At 36.2% G+C, this 16,572-nt stretch overlaps 2 protein-coding genes across 3 annotated transcripts in view; both read left to right on the forward strand.

The window, feature by feature from the left end:
• LOC125649251 (tumor necrosis factor receptor superfamily member 10D-like) overlaps positions 1 to 10,199 on the forward strand; it is a 38,581-nt gene extending 28,382 nt beyond the window's left edge. The window contains exons 15-16 of the mRNA XM_056166887.1: positions 426 to 487; positions 3,927 to 10,199. Coding sequence (XP_056022862.1) covers positions 426 to 487; positions 3,927 to 3,962 — 98 coding nt within the window. The 3' untranslated portion in view covers positions 3,963 to 10,199. The remainder of the gene's footprint in view (positions 1 to 425; positions 488 to 3,926) is intronic.
• Positions 10,200 to 15,954: 5,755 nt separating this feature from the next.
• LOC125651282 (tumor necrosis factor receptor superfamily member 1B-like) overlaps positions 15,955 to 16,572 on the forward strand; it is a 29,739-nt gene continuing 29,121 nt past the window's right edge. The window contains exon 1 of one of the 2 annotated variants that reach the window (XM_056166888.1): positions 15,955 to 16,236. The gene's annotated coding sequence lies outside the window, so the exon portion shown is untranslated. The remainder of the gene's footprint in view (positions 16,237 to 16,572) is intronic. The other variant, XM_056166889.1, reaches the window with a different exon arrangement.

The following is a 16,572-nucleotide window of genomic DNA, read 5'->3' on the forward strand; positions in this document are numbered from 1 at the left end:
CTGAATTAGATATTCAGATCAGGAATTTTTTTCTAGATTTCATAGCCCTTGGCACTAGAGATTCTTTTAGCTAGTACTCATGTTTACCGATGAGGTCTGTGGGCCTCTTGTTATATCAAAATATTCATTGCAGGGCCCTTGTCAGTTTTCTAGTTCATATCTGCATTCCTTGTGACAAGATCTTTCTTTTGATACTGATGTTTTTTTTACCTTGTGACCTTGACCTTGTTGTGTTTCTTTTTTTCTTTGTTGCCACTAGGGGCATAGTGTTTCACAAACACATCTTGTTACTTTTTTTAAATTTCAGATAATAATTGTATCAGAAATTTCTGATGTTAAGAAATACTAGAATGGTGTCTCATTAAGATTCACTGATTGTTTATTACATGCATGTACTCTTGGAAGTAAAGCATTATTCTTTTCAGTGAGTCCTATGCAGTTTCAAAAGAATTCCAATGACACAGAAGCCTCAGGGAATAATGATGAGGTAAGTGATGCACATTTTTAGGTCACCTGAGTCATTTAGGTCTCATATCATTATCCATTTTTGTCTGTCGTTTGTAAATTTTTCACTTCTTCAACTTCTTCTCCACAACCAATGGACCAATTTCAACCAAACTTGCCTTAAAGCATTCTTAGATGAAGGAGATTTAAGTTTGTTCCAATGAAGGGCAATGCCCCCTTCCAAGGGGAGATAATCAACAAAAGGCAAGAATGGGATGGGATAGCTGCAGAACTGTAGCTCTCTGAAAAAATATTTTGACATAATAGACAGCTACAGAGCCACCCCTTTTAAAAACCTTTGATTTACGGCGCACAAAAAGTTGCGCACGGTTGAGGCCTTATATCGTTGTATTCTTGAGTTGCTGTTTCATATATTTAATATCAAAAAATTCTTAACATATTTTCCTACTATACTTGTGTCTAAACATACCTTCAAATATTCATTAAAGCCCCATACGACCTGAAAACTCCCAGCTTCAAATGATTTCGTTTATTTACGTAGCCATGTTAGGTAGCCGGGTCAATTCGAATCCTGGTTAATTTCCATACTTGCACAATAACGTCTAGATGTGAATTCATATATTTTAGCTAAATATTTCAAATAATGTATCATCCCAGTGCCTTTAAATAATAATTATTCTAATAGCTAAACTCACTGCAATGCGGCTTTCATTAGTCTGGTCCGGTCTCCATCCCTGCCGTGGCACACGAGTGTTAAGGACTTTAGTAGCATTTTCATGAATCAAGGGCTTATTTTACCTTTAGAAAAACTTATTTTTTTAATTTCTATAAATTATTCGTATTGATGATAAATGAAGAGCGAATACATAACATATAACGAATTTTATGAATATATACCAACAACAACAGAATACGAATTGATTCAAGTTTGTTCAAATCATGCCCCCCCTCCCCAAGGGATCATCTTCGCTAACCAAGGGTTTACGATCCGGTCCGCTTCTCTACAAACCCTTGGCAGATTTAGTGCGATTTTCTTAGCCTCAACTTTCAGCATATGATTGGACACAGGGAAAGTCCACTGCTCACTCAGAGAACGTGTTACGTTAGATCACGTGCAAAACAAAGGAATTTAAATACCTACAATTGTCACTCGGCCGTGTATTAAATACATATCCAAACCAATGATGCCACGTGCGCAGTTCAGACTCGTATCTGCATAAAGAAGTGCATTTTTATACCCCCCGCAACAAGTTGAGGGGGGTATACTGGAATCGGGTTGTCCGTCCGTCCGTCTGTAGACGCAATGGTTTCCGGGCTCTAAAGCATTATCCTTTCCACCTACCGTCACCATATCATATATATGGACTACCCATGGGATGAAGATGTTCCCTATCGATTTTGGGGTCAAAAGGTCAAAGGTCACGCGCACTGGACATCGAAGTAGCAATATGGTTTCCGGGCTCTAAAGCGTTATCCTTTCCACCTACCGTCACCATATCATACATATGGACTACCCATGGGATGAAGATGTTCCCTATCGATTTTGGGGTCAAAAGGTCAAGCGCACTGGACAGCGAAGTAGCAATATGGTTTCCGGGTTCTAAAGCGTTATCCTTTCCACCTACCGTCACCATATCATACATATGGACTACCCATGGGATGAAGATGTTCCCTATCGGTTTTGGGGTCCAAAGGTCAAGCGCACTGGACATCGAAGTAGCAATATGGTTTCCGGGTTCTAAAGCGTTATCCTTTCCACCTACAGTCACCATATCATACATATGGACTACCCATGGAATGAAGATATTCCCTATCGATTTTGGGGTCAAAAGGTCAAAGGTCACATGCACTGGACATCGAGGTAGCAATATGGTTCGGTTTGTCATGCCATTTGTTTTTTACACTCAGAAAAGAGGTAGTTTATACCTATTACCAACACCCTTTGGGAGATTGGGGTAAGCGGGGGGTATTTTTAGTGAGCATTGCTCACAGTACCTCTTGTATTTACTACAGTACCGCACCAGAAGTTTGATATTAAACATCTCTTGTAATTCGTTGTTTTATGTCCTATCTATTCCAGATTTAGACAGTTGCGTCAGAGCTATTTTCCTCAATTTGGAATTCACTTTGCACATGTTGGGTTATTTTTAGACATAGACTCAACGACTACATATATTTCATGGGTTCACACATGTTTATTTTCTAAATAATATTCTCATGGATTTCTTTTTCAAGTATGCAATTAAGAAATAGTTAAATTTATTATTAATACTTTGAATGATTTGCATACCACATTGCGTTACTCTCTTAGCGCAGCCATTTCTAAACAACGAGTGCAGCCATTTCTAAACAACTTTTAAAAACAGTTGCTGAAACACACATTTTCATTGGATAAGCATGATGTAATCCAAACAGGGTTGTTTTCTCAATCCGCTAGATATAGATACTGAAAGCTACGAAAATTGCACTAAATCTGCCAAGGATTCATTCCTCAGGGTGGAACCAAGTTCTTCACACATTAAAAATACATTCTATCTTAGAAAATCTTCTTTACTTCTGGACATGAAGCAATCAAACTGTTAGCATGATTATAAAAGCAACAGGCCCTAGGTTGGTCATATATTGAAAATGCATTATATATCTTAGAAAGTCTTTTACCAAAATTGTAAATTTGATGATCCCCAGAGTAGGGGTTCGGACCCCAGGGTGGGGTCAAACTTGTAAATAGTATTTTTGTGTAAGTTTGCTGATACTGTATAAAATCTAAATGCAAGCTTAGGAATAGCAGAAAAGGATGTATAAATAATGATGAATTTCACAACCCAGAGTTTTGACTCTATAGGATGGGTCCAAATTAGTCATATCTTTTAATGTTTTAGTGTTAATACACCTGTATATAAAGCCTTTCATCAGTGTATGCAATTTTGAGGCCAGTCAACTTTTAAGAACAGGTCTTGTTTTATACTGTTGCTGAACATTAGAATTTAGCTTAGATATTCAGAACAGAAAATGTATTCTAGATTTCATAGCCCTTGGGAGCAGTGATACTTTTTCACTAGTACTCAGGTGACCGTTAAGGCCTATGGGCCTCTTGTTCAAACAATTCACAGTTTCCTCTCATTATATTAATCATACATGGACATTTTTAATTGAAACTACATCCCAACAAAATTGTAAAATCTCAACAATCTACGAAAAGTGAACCCCTACAAATTTCAATGATTCCACAGGACATCTCAAAAATTGCACTCCCTGCTTGATGTTCATTATATGAATTAGTACAGCACTGAAAAATTATTATTTTATCCTGATCAAGTTACTATAGATATAGTTAACACAAGCAATCATATCACTTGGTTTCGACTTTCCTATTCCCTAATAGTCAATTCAAACCCAATCAATATAATTGCCTGTGGTTGCTGAACATTGTTAACCAGTTACTCCTGCATTTTGTCTTTCAGGATGAAGATCAAACGGAATCCAAGGAATATATGTAGTTCTATTGCCTTCATGTTTTTATGGTGGCATTTAATCATGTTGATATGAAATATAACATCATTGCCATGTGAAACACTGCTGGTCAATGTTAGGATTTTATATTTGATATATAAATGTGTGACAATTTTGATGTTAACTGTAGCAATGAATTAGGTGGTTATTGCATATACTACTTGTCTTTTATGTTTAAAATCCTTTATATATTTATTTTGGAAGAAGTTTAAGATCATGTAAAGTCAATGTTTAACATATACATGTTAACTTTTTTATCTAAAATACTCTCTATATTTATTTTGGAAGAAATATAAGATGGTATAAATTCAAAATTTTGATGTTTTACATGTCTACCTTTCACTGTTCTATGCAATTCATTATACCTGCTATTTTGCGAATTTATAGAAAATAATTTATTTTATGCAATTTCATGTCTACCTTTCACTGTTCTATGCAATTCATTATACTTGCTATTTTGCGAATTTATAGAAAATAATTTATTTTCTGCAATTTCAATGGCTTAGAGGCTTGAAGGGGCATGGACATGGTTTGAGCTGAAAATTTTCAAATTTTATTTCTCCATTTTTAATGTTTAAATTGCCTAACTAAGGTATTTCTAATGGTCAGTAAAAATTTGAATGTTAATTGTCAAGGTACATAGGAGATACAGAGCTCACAATTCTTTGTTATATAAAGAAAGCTCGTGCCATGTTTTTGTTTAGATATAGATTAAATATACTTGTAAAAGTCTCATTTAAAGCAGATTTTTTCAATTTACATGTTAATTCTTAACACAATTAGATATTTTGTAGTGTTTGGCACATCTCATTTTGTTTTAAACATGCTATTTTCAATCAAACAATCTAATGTTAAGCCAGAAGATATGGCTACTGTAGGGTCAAATGAATTGCTGGGGCGGCTTGGTCTCGAAGACCTCGGCCTCCTCTTAAGGGAAAGAAGACTCCGCTGGTATGGCCACGTTGTCAGATTCAGCAGTGCAGTCAAGTGTGCTCTCAATGTACAAGTTCTTGGAAGGCGTAGAGTTGGTCGGCCAAAGATATCTTGGAGAGAGCTGACAGAGAAAGATCACAGAGAGTGGAAGCTCTCTAGTGCCGATCCTCTTAATCAGAAAAACTGGAGATCGAAGGTGAGATCTGCCATGCATGCAGCTAGCCAGCTACATGTACCTTGAAGGGGGCCACTAGTGTGGACAATACCCATGCACCTGCACATAAATAAAAAGGAACAGACAACAACAATGTAAACAAAAACATGGCATGAACCTTGTTTACATAACAAGGAATTGTGAGTGCTGTATCTCAACAATGGATATTCAAATTTGGTTGATTATCAGAAATACTGTAGTTCAGCATTGTAAACAAAAATGGAAAAATAAAATTTGAAATTTTTTAGCTCAAATCGTGTAAACCTGCCTTATTAGATTGAGTAATTATTATTTTTAGTATCTTATTGGTTTGTCACCTGTACATAACAAGATGCATCAGCAGATTTACTCACTCTGCCTAGGGTCAAGAGCTGAAGGTTCATGCTTTTTACAAGAACTTCATGTTTGCTTCTATTCTTTTACATTGAATAAGGTTTTGCAGTAAATGACCGTAACGTAGTGTTAGGAAACCGTTTTAAGAAGTTAGATTTTTCCTTATGAAATATAGATGTCTTGGTAGCGTCAATACCTTACTTACCTATACAGTGTACTTTACTTACTGCCTGTTACGCCTTTGGCATGTAGGGTAGCCACAAGGGCTCTCCATTCTTGTCGGTCTTTCACCATTTTCTGGGGGAGTATTCCAACTTTGTTTTAGTTGTTTTATTTCTACCTCCACTGTCCTAGGCCATGTGACTTTTGGCCTTCCTCTCTTTCATTTTCTCTCTGGTGTCCATAAGCGGGTTGTCTTGGTGATACTGTCTGTTCCCTTCTCAGAACATGCCTTATACATCTCCAGCATCATTTTGTAATGATTGTGACCATGTCCTCTTGCTGGCATCTATTGAGAAGGTCCTTATTCGAGACGGTATATGTTCTTAACATCTTAAAGATCCATCCCATGGACTTGGTGTGGAATGTTGACAGTTTGTTTTGGTCTTTCTCAGTCCTTCACCAGCAATCTGAGCCATATTAAAGGATTGGCAAGGTGCAGTTGGTGTACCGTTTCAGTTGTGTGTGGGCGGTATATTGGCTGGATCTCCATTCAGCTTGCAAGCTCTTAAATGCTGTTCTTGACTTCGATAATCTCTGTTTGTCGATTTCTGCTCCACCCTCAGCTGTTACGGTACTCCCCAGATACATTTGTATGTAAATGTGTTGGTTCATGGGTGGATCTGGTCGTTTATTGTGACTGGTAATGGGTTGTCTATAATCAAAGTCATGACCTCCATTTTCTTGGTGTTTATCTTCAGACCTACTTGCCCTGCATATTTATGGAGTCTTCTGGTTTTGCTCTGAGTATGCTGGTGGGAGTGTGAGGGCAAGGCAAAATTGTCCACAAAGTCCAGGCTTGGATTTCTCGAGAAAATCTCAAGCTTTAGTTTGAGTTTTCTTTTATTTGACTTGGAGCAGTCAAAATTTTAGTAAAATTTCATTTTTTTTTTACTTGAGATTATTTCGAGAAATCCAGACTAGGTCTTCAAGAGTTGAAGAAAGTGCCCCATCTTATGCCCCTTGGAATGTCAGATATTGTGTTTCTCATATTCCAGTCATAATCCAGTCTATCGCTAGAATGAAAAGTGTTGATGACATTAAACATCCTTGACATACTCCTGTTTTTACTTCAAATTCGATCTTACTGTCTCCAACTTTGCATCTCTATGAATGCTGTCAAAGGCTTTTTCAAGGTCAATAAAATTTGTGAAAGATTGGTTGTAAGATGGCTGATGCAAGGTGTGGATATGCTTTAAAAAGTTCTGCATTTAAGTCGTCGCTTCCAGGAGCTTTTCCATTTGTAAGACTCTCTATGGCGGATATAATTTCTGGAATTTGTGATGGTTTGGTGCTGAAATCTGTTTAAAGTGTTCTGTCCATCAGAGGATTTTCCCCAATATATTTGTATATAAAACTGTTCTGTCCATCAGAGGATTTCCCCAATATATTTGTTTTTAAAACTGTTCTGTCCATCGCTCCTCTTGATCCGTTTCAGATGTCAATATTGTACCAGCCGTGTCTTTGATTGGCATTGTTTGGAGCCATACACTGTCGTTTTTATTTTGTCACTGTATTCATTTTGGTATTTTTGCCTTAATCTTTTGGACTTTGTTTCATTCACTTTCTTTCTGGCATCTTTTCTTGAGTTGATCATTGTCCAGGTTCCAAACTATGTGTTATCCAATCCTTGCTCTTTTGCATTTGTCTGTGTCCCAAACGCTTTTCACAGGATTCAACATAGATCTTACTAATTTTTGTCCACTTTTCATCAATGGATAGTAAGCTGTTGCCTGACTCCCAAGTTTTCAGTATGTCTAGGAATGTGATGGTGAATTCATTTCTTGTTTTGTTGTCCGCATCAAACGTTTTTTTTGGTGTACTCCTCCCCATTGTGCTTCGGAGTTTAAGTTTGATATCTATACTGTTACTAGGTGATGGTCACAATCAATATCAGCACCTCTCTTCACTCTGATATCAAGTTGAGACTTTCTCCACATTCCATTGATCATGAGATCATATGATCAATTTGGATTTTGTCTCTCATGTTCTGGGAATGCCAGGTCAGCTGATGGATGTTTGGATGAGAGAATAGTGTTCCTCCAATTAGTTAGTTGTGCAGAAATCCGAGAGTTTTCCCATCCTCATTCATGATTCCACATCCATGTTCTCCCATTAAATTGCTCTGTTATAAACTGGTTTTTCCTGATGTTGTTCATCTCCCCTTCCCGAATACAAAACTGTCTCACCAGATACAGATCTTATGCTTTGATTCAGGGTAGAATTAGATATCCCTTACTTACTAGGTTTCAGACTTAGTATTTTATATTCAGGCTGTCCCAGTGCTTATATTCAAGGTATCACACCGGCAATTGTCCAATCAAAATGAACTTGGTCAATTGTAGTTCCATATATTTCAAGAAATATTTTTTTCCTTGTGCGATTTTTCTCATTTCCTCTTCTTCTTTTCTCTTAATTTTTGCACCCCTGATTAGGAAATTTTGTGTAATTTGTAGAAATAACCAAGTGTATACAAAGGAACTATTTGCTGTTGGTAGCTGAGGCTACTTCCTGAGGTGTACTACGGCTGTTTACACACATGTGAAAAACACGTGGATTTGAGGGTAGTCTTGTTTGCGGGTAATTTATTTTCGAAAATGCCACGTAGGGTGGTGTTTTTCTGGTGTCGGCAGACGAGATAGGTAACATAGAACGTTTCTGACTGCGTTATTTGGCATCAATTCTGTAAACTGATTTTTAATGAATTTTTTTCCTCTATAGTAATATATAGTGAAAATAATTACCGGTGTGATACCTTTAGCCTTGCCCTATATTACTTTGAGGTGTATGGAAGCCCACTAGTGATATATCACTATGTTTCACAATGTATGGAAGCCCGCTAGTGATAGAACTCTTTAATTTTTCTCAGTGTATAGAAGCATGCTAGTGTTAAAACACTGTCTTTTTTGCAATGTGTGGAAGCTTGTTAGTGTCATTAAGATTTTTTATTATTTCAGTACTTATTTATTTTTTTTAATTCTGATTATTTATTTTGGGTAAACTTTACATTCTATTCTGGGTGTACTCATTCATTTTCATTGGAAAACATTATTTGTTATCAAGTATTCTAAATACATATTTACTTATACTATAATAAATTTGTAGGTCTTTTCATTTCAAACAAGGTTTTGAACATAATCCCTAATGAACCTGGGTATAACATGGAAACAGTGTGTTCCATAATTTATGTACGTAGTATAACAAGTCCTTCTGATACCAAGTACTATTCCGATAGAACTTGTACTCTGGGAGAAGCTAGACTTATTTCAATCCCAGCATACACTGTTGCCCGTTACAGATGAATATCTAGTTTGTGATTTGAAGTGAGTAGTCTGCACAACATATTATCTTAGAAGAGTACCGGTTTTGTAGGACCTGCTTATGAGTGCAAACTCACATTTAGATTTGGGGTGGATTTTATTACTGTACAACTCGTTGAAATGTTGTTTAATCATGAGAAAATGTAATGGGGTAATTATTCATGGTGGGTTGTGGGTGGACTTTACTATAGTGTTTTGTTCATGATTATTCCATGCAGAAGAGTGTTCATGACTTGCTCAATAGTCACCTGTTTTTATGCTTGACACATGCCTTCTCAATCAAGTTTATTTATATCTGTACTGTCTTGCTTTATACATATCATTGCTCATAGCAATTTTGATACAACTGTAGTACAAATTCACTTGTGTTTCACTGAAACTTGTTTACATTTTTGCTGGCATCTTTTTAATGTAATGCTTTATTTATTTAATTATGATTGTAAACATCCTTGAGGTTAGGAAAATGTGCTCCTCCTCTTTTTTTCCAGGTATATGCAATTAGCCACAGTTTCGTATTTTACTCTAGGACTTATAATGTTACAGTAGTTGATGACTAGCTACAGCTTAACTCAATTGTGATATTGTATTATCATAGATTACTCAGATCTGTTTTATGTGCCATATCATTTGCTGAATGTCACATTGTTTACATGTTACGATAATGAAATTGTTACAAATGTCCATTGTAATCCTAACTGAATGATCCTTTTGTGTATTTGTCATATCGCATACTTGTTTAGTGTACATTGTATGTCATAGAAAAGTGTACGATATTTTTGTTTGTTCGACAGTACGGCAGAACTGGTGTGTTGTACGAAGCCGTACTTTGTTGTGTCTGGTTGAATGTCACCATACAGTATTTCTATTGGTTAAGTCCTACCATGTGATACTTACAGAAAAGCTATATAAACACAAGAGGTACAAGCGGCAGATAACTTAACAGTTGTAGAGCCCAAAGTTTTAAATCAACATTTACAGAGCTACATTAACCAATCATACTAGGCGAGGATAAGTCAAGACATTTATCTCTCATTACACTGGACACTTGTTAATATTTTGTCAAACATTTTTGCCATTTTTATAGCCTACATGACAATACACATATACTATACCCACATTGCTGTATGGTAGACTTAGTTGTGTTATGTATATATGAAACGTTACTGATCATGTGCCATACAATGAATTAATCTTATGACAGAGAAGATTTCTTTTTTCCTTTAACCCCCCCCCCCCCCCCCCCCCCCCCCCCCCGTATCACAGACTGACAAGACAAAGCTCCAATTTCCAGAAATGGATTAGCAAGTATTATCTGTACTCCCCGTCTACTGTCTGGTTGCAGTATAACACAGTTGTAGAGCGTTTACTTTGTAACCAGTGGTTCGTTAGTTCGAGTCCCATTCGTTCTTGCCATGGCCGCGCCAAACGTAAGACGTTAATATAGGTAGTGATGTGAGCTAAAAAATACAAAAGTCGGTTAGGATAACTTTTTAAAAAAAGGTGTAATAATGCGAATCAAACGCGTTATAGCGCAAATTGAAAATAAAGGCATGATAAGGCAAAGCAAGGGCGTAATAACCACAGGCACTTGGGGCATGGATCATGATCACCCCCCCCCCCCTCTTCCTCCCCCCCCCCCCCCCCCCCCCCCACAATTATTAATATTTTTAATTTTTTTTCGACCAAAATATATTTTTTTCTTCACATGCTTTGTAGATATGCATTTAGGATCACCCAAAAATGTTACTTTTCGTCTCTGTTGCGTATTAGTCAAAATCTCTCCTTATAATGACTGAGAACGTGATTTTGACTAATAGTAACAGAGACGAAAAGTAACATTTTTGGGTGATCCTAAATGCATATCTAGAAAACATATGAAGAAAAAAATATATTTTGGTCGAAAAAAAATTAAATATTAATAATTGGGGGGGGGGGGGAGGGGATCATGATCCATGCCCCAAGTGCCTGTGGCTTATTTCCAAAGGCGTAATAATGCAAAACAAAGGTTATAACGCAATGCAGAGGCGCATTATTGCGGATTCAAAGGGTGTTTTAACGCGAGAGGAAGGCGTAATAATATGAATGAAAGGTATGTAAACAGTGATCGTTGAATATTACATGTTGCAGTGTATTGTGCAGAATGTTCGATACAAAGCTATATAAGCAACAAAGAAATTTGAGCGATATTGGCTCATTCATATGGTGTCTACATGGCTGAAAAGGTGGTACCCATACAGCCCCTTAATGAGGGTCGTAAGCGATTTTCCTAGGGTCACCTATCTTACCTGCATATTCCTTTTGTGGGCTCTTCGACGATAAAGTTGCTAATAACCTTCCTTATGACCTACATGATGTCAAATTTGGTACTTTCAATTAAGTTCAACTACCCTTAAAGGCCAGCGTGACCCATTTTAAGGGTTCTATATGTTTGATTTCGTTGTTCCCTATCCCTTTCTAAGTTTTGTTTCATTAGATTACCAATATTCAATCATTAGAGGGGTCTGAAATGTGGCCTCACCCTCGGGAGATCCCAAGTGATACCTCAACAGCCCCATACTGAGGACGGAAAACGATAGACTTAGGGGCTCTCTATCTTGCGGTACGGAAACGTTTAAGTGCCTTGTATTGTTCATTTAAAGGGGCATGGACACGGTTGAGCTGAAAATTTTATATTTCCATTTTTATTGTTCACAGTGCTTAACTAACGTATTTCTAATGGTCAACCAAAATTTGAATATCAGTTTTTGAGATGCAGCACTCGCGATTCTTAGTTATGTAAACAAGGCTCGTGCCATGTTTTTGTTTACATATAGATTGCTTAATGGAAAATAACATGTTTAAAACAAAATGAGATGTGCTAAACACTAGAAACAATTAAATTATGTTCAGAATTAACTTGTTTATTGACAAATCTGCTTTAAACGAACTTTTACTGGTAAATCTAGCTTACATGTAAACAAAAACATGACACGAGCCTTGTTTACATAACAAATAATTGTGAGCTCTGTATATCCCATGTACCTCGACAACTGACATTCAAATTTTTGCTGACCATTAGATATACCTTAGTTAAGCATTTTAAACATTAAAAATGGAAAAATAAGATTTGAAAAATTTCAGCTCAAATCGTGTCCATGCCCCTTTAACATTAATTTCTGTGGAAACGCGGGGGTTATTGATAGGAAAGACACCAACTTCGCATTATAATGCATTTCAAAGGCGCAATGACGCCTGTGCATTCACGTCATATAACGTCTTTTGATTCGTTATTACGCCATTTCACTTCGCATTATAATGCCTTTTGATTCGCGTTATTACGCCTTTTCACTTCGCATTATAATGCCTTTTGATTCGCGTTATTACGCCTTTTCACTTCGCATTATAATGCCTTTTGATTCGCGTTATTACGCCTTTTCACTTCGCATTATAATGCCTTTGATTCGCGTTATTACGCCTTTTCACTTCGCATTATAATGCCTTTTGATTCGCGTTATTACACCTTTTCACTTCGCATTATAATGCCTTTTGATTCGCGTTATTACACCTTTTCACTTCGCATTATAATGCCTTTTGATTCGCGTTATTACACCTTTTCACTTCGCATTATAATGCCTTTTGATTCGCGTTATTACGCTATTTCAATTCGCATTATAATGCCTTTTGATTCGCGTTATTACGCTATTTCACTTCGCATTATAATGCCTTTTGATTCGCGTTATTACACCTTTTCACTTCGCATTATAATGCCTTTTGATTCGCGTTATTACGCCTTTTCACTTCGCATTATAATGCCTTTTGATTCGCGTTATTACGCCTTTTATTTGCGTTAGAAATTGAAACTGGTAGATATTCAAAACCATGTATTCCAAAAGAATGTCGTTTTTGTCAGTTTTGTAAAACTACTGTTGAAGATGAGTTACATTTTTTATATGACTGCTTCATGTATAAAGATATAAGAAAGAAATATTACCCTTTGAACATCTACAATTCAGATGATGATATATCAAAGGAAAACCATTGTAAAGTACTATGCAATCCTGTCAATGTAGTTCGTGCTAGAAGGTTTTGTGAATATTTACATGAATGTTTTGAATTGCGCACCAAAAGTAGAGTGCTATAACTACATTTAATTTATGTAATATGCAATACTAAATTGCATACATAGTCTAATATCATAGGTACATATCAAATATATACTTGTATTTACATATATGTAAATGAACTGTTAGTAATTGGTTTATTGCCATTATATATCTCATATTGTGTAACATGATTGTATGCCAACATCCTTGGTGAATCAATAAATAATTGAATTAAATTGAATTGAATAATAATTATGCCAATGTTATACACGTTATAACGCCTTTGATTCGCGTTATTAGCCTACACCTTTAAGGCGTAATAATTAACACCCTGTAGAAGGCGAATTTACGCCTTTTGATTCGCGTTATTACGCCTTCCATAAGGGGTTATTACACCCTTAAAAGATATTACAATGTGAAGTGAAAAGACGTAATTATAAAAACAAAAACAAAAAAATGCAGGCTTGATAGGGAACCCCTAGGACTATCGTTCTCCGCCCTTGGTAAGGAGCTGTAGGGACACTAGGACTATCGTTCTCCGCCCGTAGTATGGGGCTGTAGGGGCACCACCTGGGGCCTCCCGAAGGTGAAGCCACATTTCAGAACTCTCTAATGATTGAATATGGGGTGATCGAGTGAAACAAAACAGATAAAGGGGATAGAGAACAACAAAGTCAAATATATAGAACCCTTAAAAGGGCTCACGTAGGCCTTTAAGGGTATAAATGAGCTTAACTGAAAGTACCAAATTTTACATCATGTATGTCATAATGAAGGTAATTTAATAACTTAATCGTTGAAGAATCCACAACAGGAGCGTGCAGGCAAGATAGGGGACCCACATGGCTATCGTTACAGGGGACCCACACGGCTATCGTTATATGGGACCCACACGGCTATCGTTATAGGGGACCCATACGGCTATCGTTTACGGTCCTTCGCATGGGCTGTAGAAGTACCACCTGTATAGCATAATATTTAACGTGCACTGTCTATATAACTGTCATTCGCATTTTTACGCCTTGCTCTCGCGTTATAACACATTCTGAATCCACATTAATACGTATGGCACGCCAAATTCACAAAAATGAGCTAAACATAGTTTCACAGTTGATAAACTAGGTTTATCGACTGTAAACTATAGTTTACGAACTGTAAACTATAGTTAACGATTCGTTAACTATAGTTTTCATCCGTAAAACTATATTTAACGGTTGCAAACTATAGTTTACAAATGCTAATCCAAGTTTATCTGTCTTTAAATAAACGTTAACAATAGATTTTGCTGATAAATACAGATTCACATTAGTAAACTATAATTTACATTCGTTAACTATAGTTCACAATTGTTAATCCTAGTTTCACAAATTGTGATACTATATTTATCAGACTTGTAAACCGTAGTTTACAATCGTGAAACCGTATTTATCAGATACATTATGGTTTACAGATGTGAAATATAGATTAACGTCGTTAACTATAGTTTACAGTCCGTAAACTATAGTTTACAGTCGATAAACCTAGTCTATCAACTGTGAAACTATGTTTAGCTCATTTTTGTGAATTTGGCGTGCCATAAATACGCCTTTGTATCGCCTTATTTCGCTTTTCTTTCGCGTTATTTTGCCCTTGATTCGCGTTAACTAAAATATAATACCTCTATTTTGCGTTATTACGCCTTTCATTTGCGTTAATATGCCTTTGTTTCCGTTATTACGCCTTTTGTATGCGTTTTCAAACATTTCTACAACCGCACACTTTCATGCATGTAAGAAAAATTAAATGCACAGTGATGTAGAGCAGGAAGGCCTCTACCTAAACTGAATTTCTTGTTCCCTGAGGTAGGGGTTCTGACTCCAGGGCGGGACCAAAACCTGTATAGAGTATTCATGTCATTGTGTAAAACTTCTAAATAATGTCCTCTTTTAAATAGAAACTAAATGAATATTTGGAATGTGCAGGTATCCCTTTACCAAGAACTGTAAATGTTAGTGAAATGTTCTTTATAAGATATCTTATAAAAATATGAGATATCTTATATTTTGTTCCTTATAAGATATCGCATTAGATGTATGAGATATATTATACAACATATAAGATATGCCATAAACCTTATACCACATCATATTAATTAACATTTTTGATATAGCCTAAGATATCTAATAAATTTTATAAGATATCTCATAGATTTTATAAGGTATCGTTTACAGGCCAAATAAATATATAGTTTATAAGATATCTTAAATATTTTATGAGATATATTTTATAACCTGTAAATTATATGAGATATCTAATAAACTTTATAAAGTATCATTTGAATTTACTTTTATAAGATATCTTACTAAACATATGAGATATTTTGTATCTCATAAAGTTCATGAGACATTTTATAAGAATTCATTTATGAGATATCTTATGAAATATATAAAATATCTTATAAAGCTTTGAGATATCGTATAGCCTAAAACATATAAAATATCTTGCATGTATATGTTTTATAAGATTTTATAAAAATAAAGAACAAGGTACGTTCTATTCTTTATAAGATATCTGTCACCAACAGAGAGAGAGAGAGAGAGTCGTACAACTTCTCCTGATACCGAGTTAACTAGTTTTTCAACTAGTCTGGCGCATGCCTGACCCAATTTCCGCTACGTAGCGTCAATCGGCAATCGTCGGAGTGCGCGAGACATCAGCCTGGTACCCGAGGCCTTCCGATGTTCAAACGAAGACATCGGAAGACCTCGGGTACCAGCAATCGTAACAACTCGGCCATTTCCGTAACCGACAAATAACGGTTATTTGTCGGTTACGGAAATGGCCGAGTTGTTACGATTGGTTCGCGCACTTTCTACAATGTAGAGAGTGCGCGAACGGAATTGTGGGAAGGGGGACCAGACTACGAGTGACGTGGCGTAGCGGAAATTGGGTCATGCATGTTTTCAACTTTCAATTTAGTAATGGTGTTTTCCACATGGGGTTTTCCCGAATCGACCCCTTTTTTACAGGAGTTTTCAAATGTTGGATAGAATGACAACATCAATGTGGTTATAATTTGTAGACAGGGTATAACTCTATGTGTTTATTGGAAGGTAATTTACACGCAGCTTAAAATTTTGGGCTGAAAATAGACTACACGCACCAAACCGTAAGCTGGCAGGTAAGTGTATTTTTCTGTGATTTTTTCTTTTCTTTATATGATTTAGGTGTTGTGTTTTTTTTAAAAGCAGTATACCTTTTGAAATATTATATTGGTAACAGAGTTGGCGAAAGAGCATAAAAACTACCAGATATTAGCTAGGGATAATTCAGAAAATCTACCAGACAAGTTAAAAATTTATCTGATAGAATAAAAAAAAAAAAAATCACAACAACCTGAGATTGTTTCACCCCCCCACCCTCCCCCCAAGCCTTTAGTGTAGCTACAATCTCTACCCAGAGTTATCGTTCCCGCTACGCTCCACAAATACCTCTAACAACGTCTAAAAAGTTATAT

This window comes from Ostrea edulis, chromosome 5 (genome assembly GCF_947568905.1).
Source record: "Ostrea edulis chromosome 5, xbOstEdul1.1, whole genome shotgun sequence".
In the NCBI taxonomy this organism is placed as follows: Eukaryota; Metazoa; Mollusca; class Bivalvia; order Ostreida; family Ostreidae; genus Ostrea; species Ostrea edulis.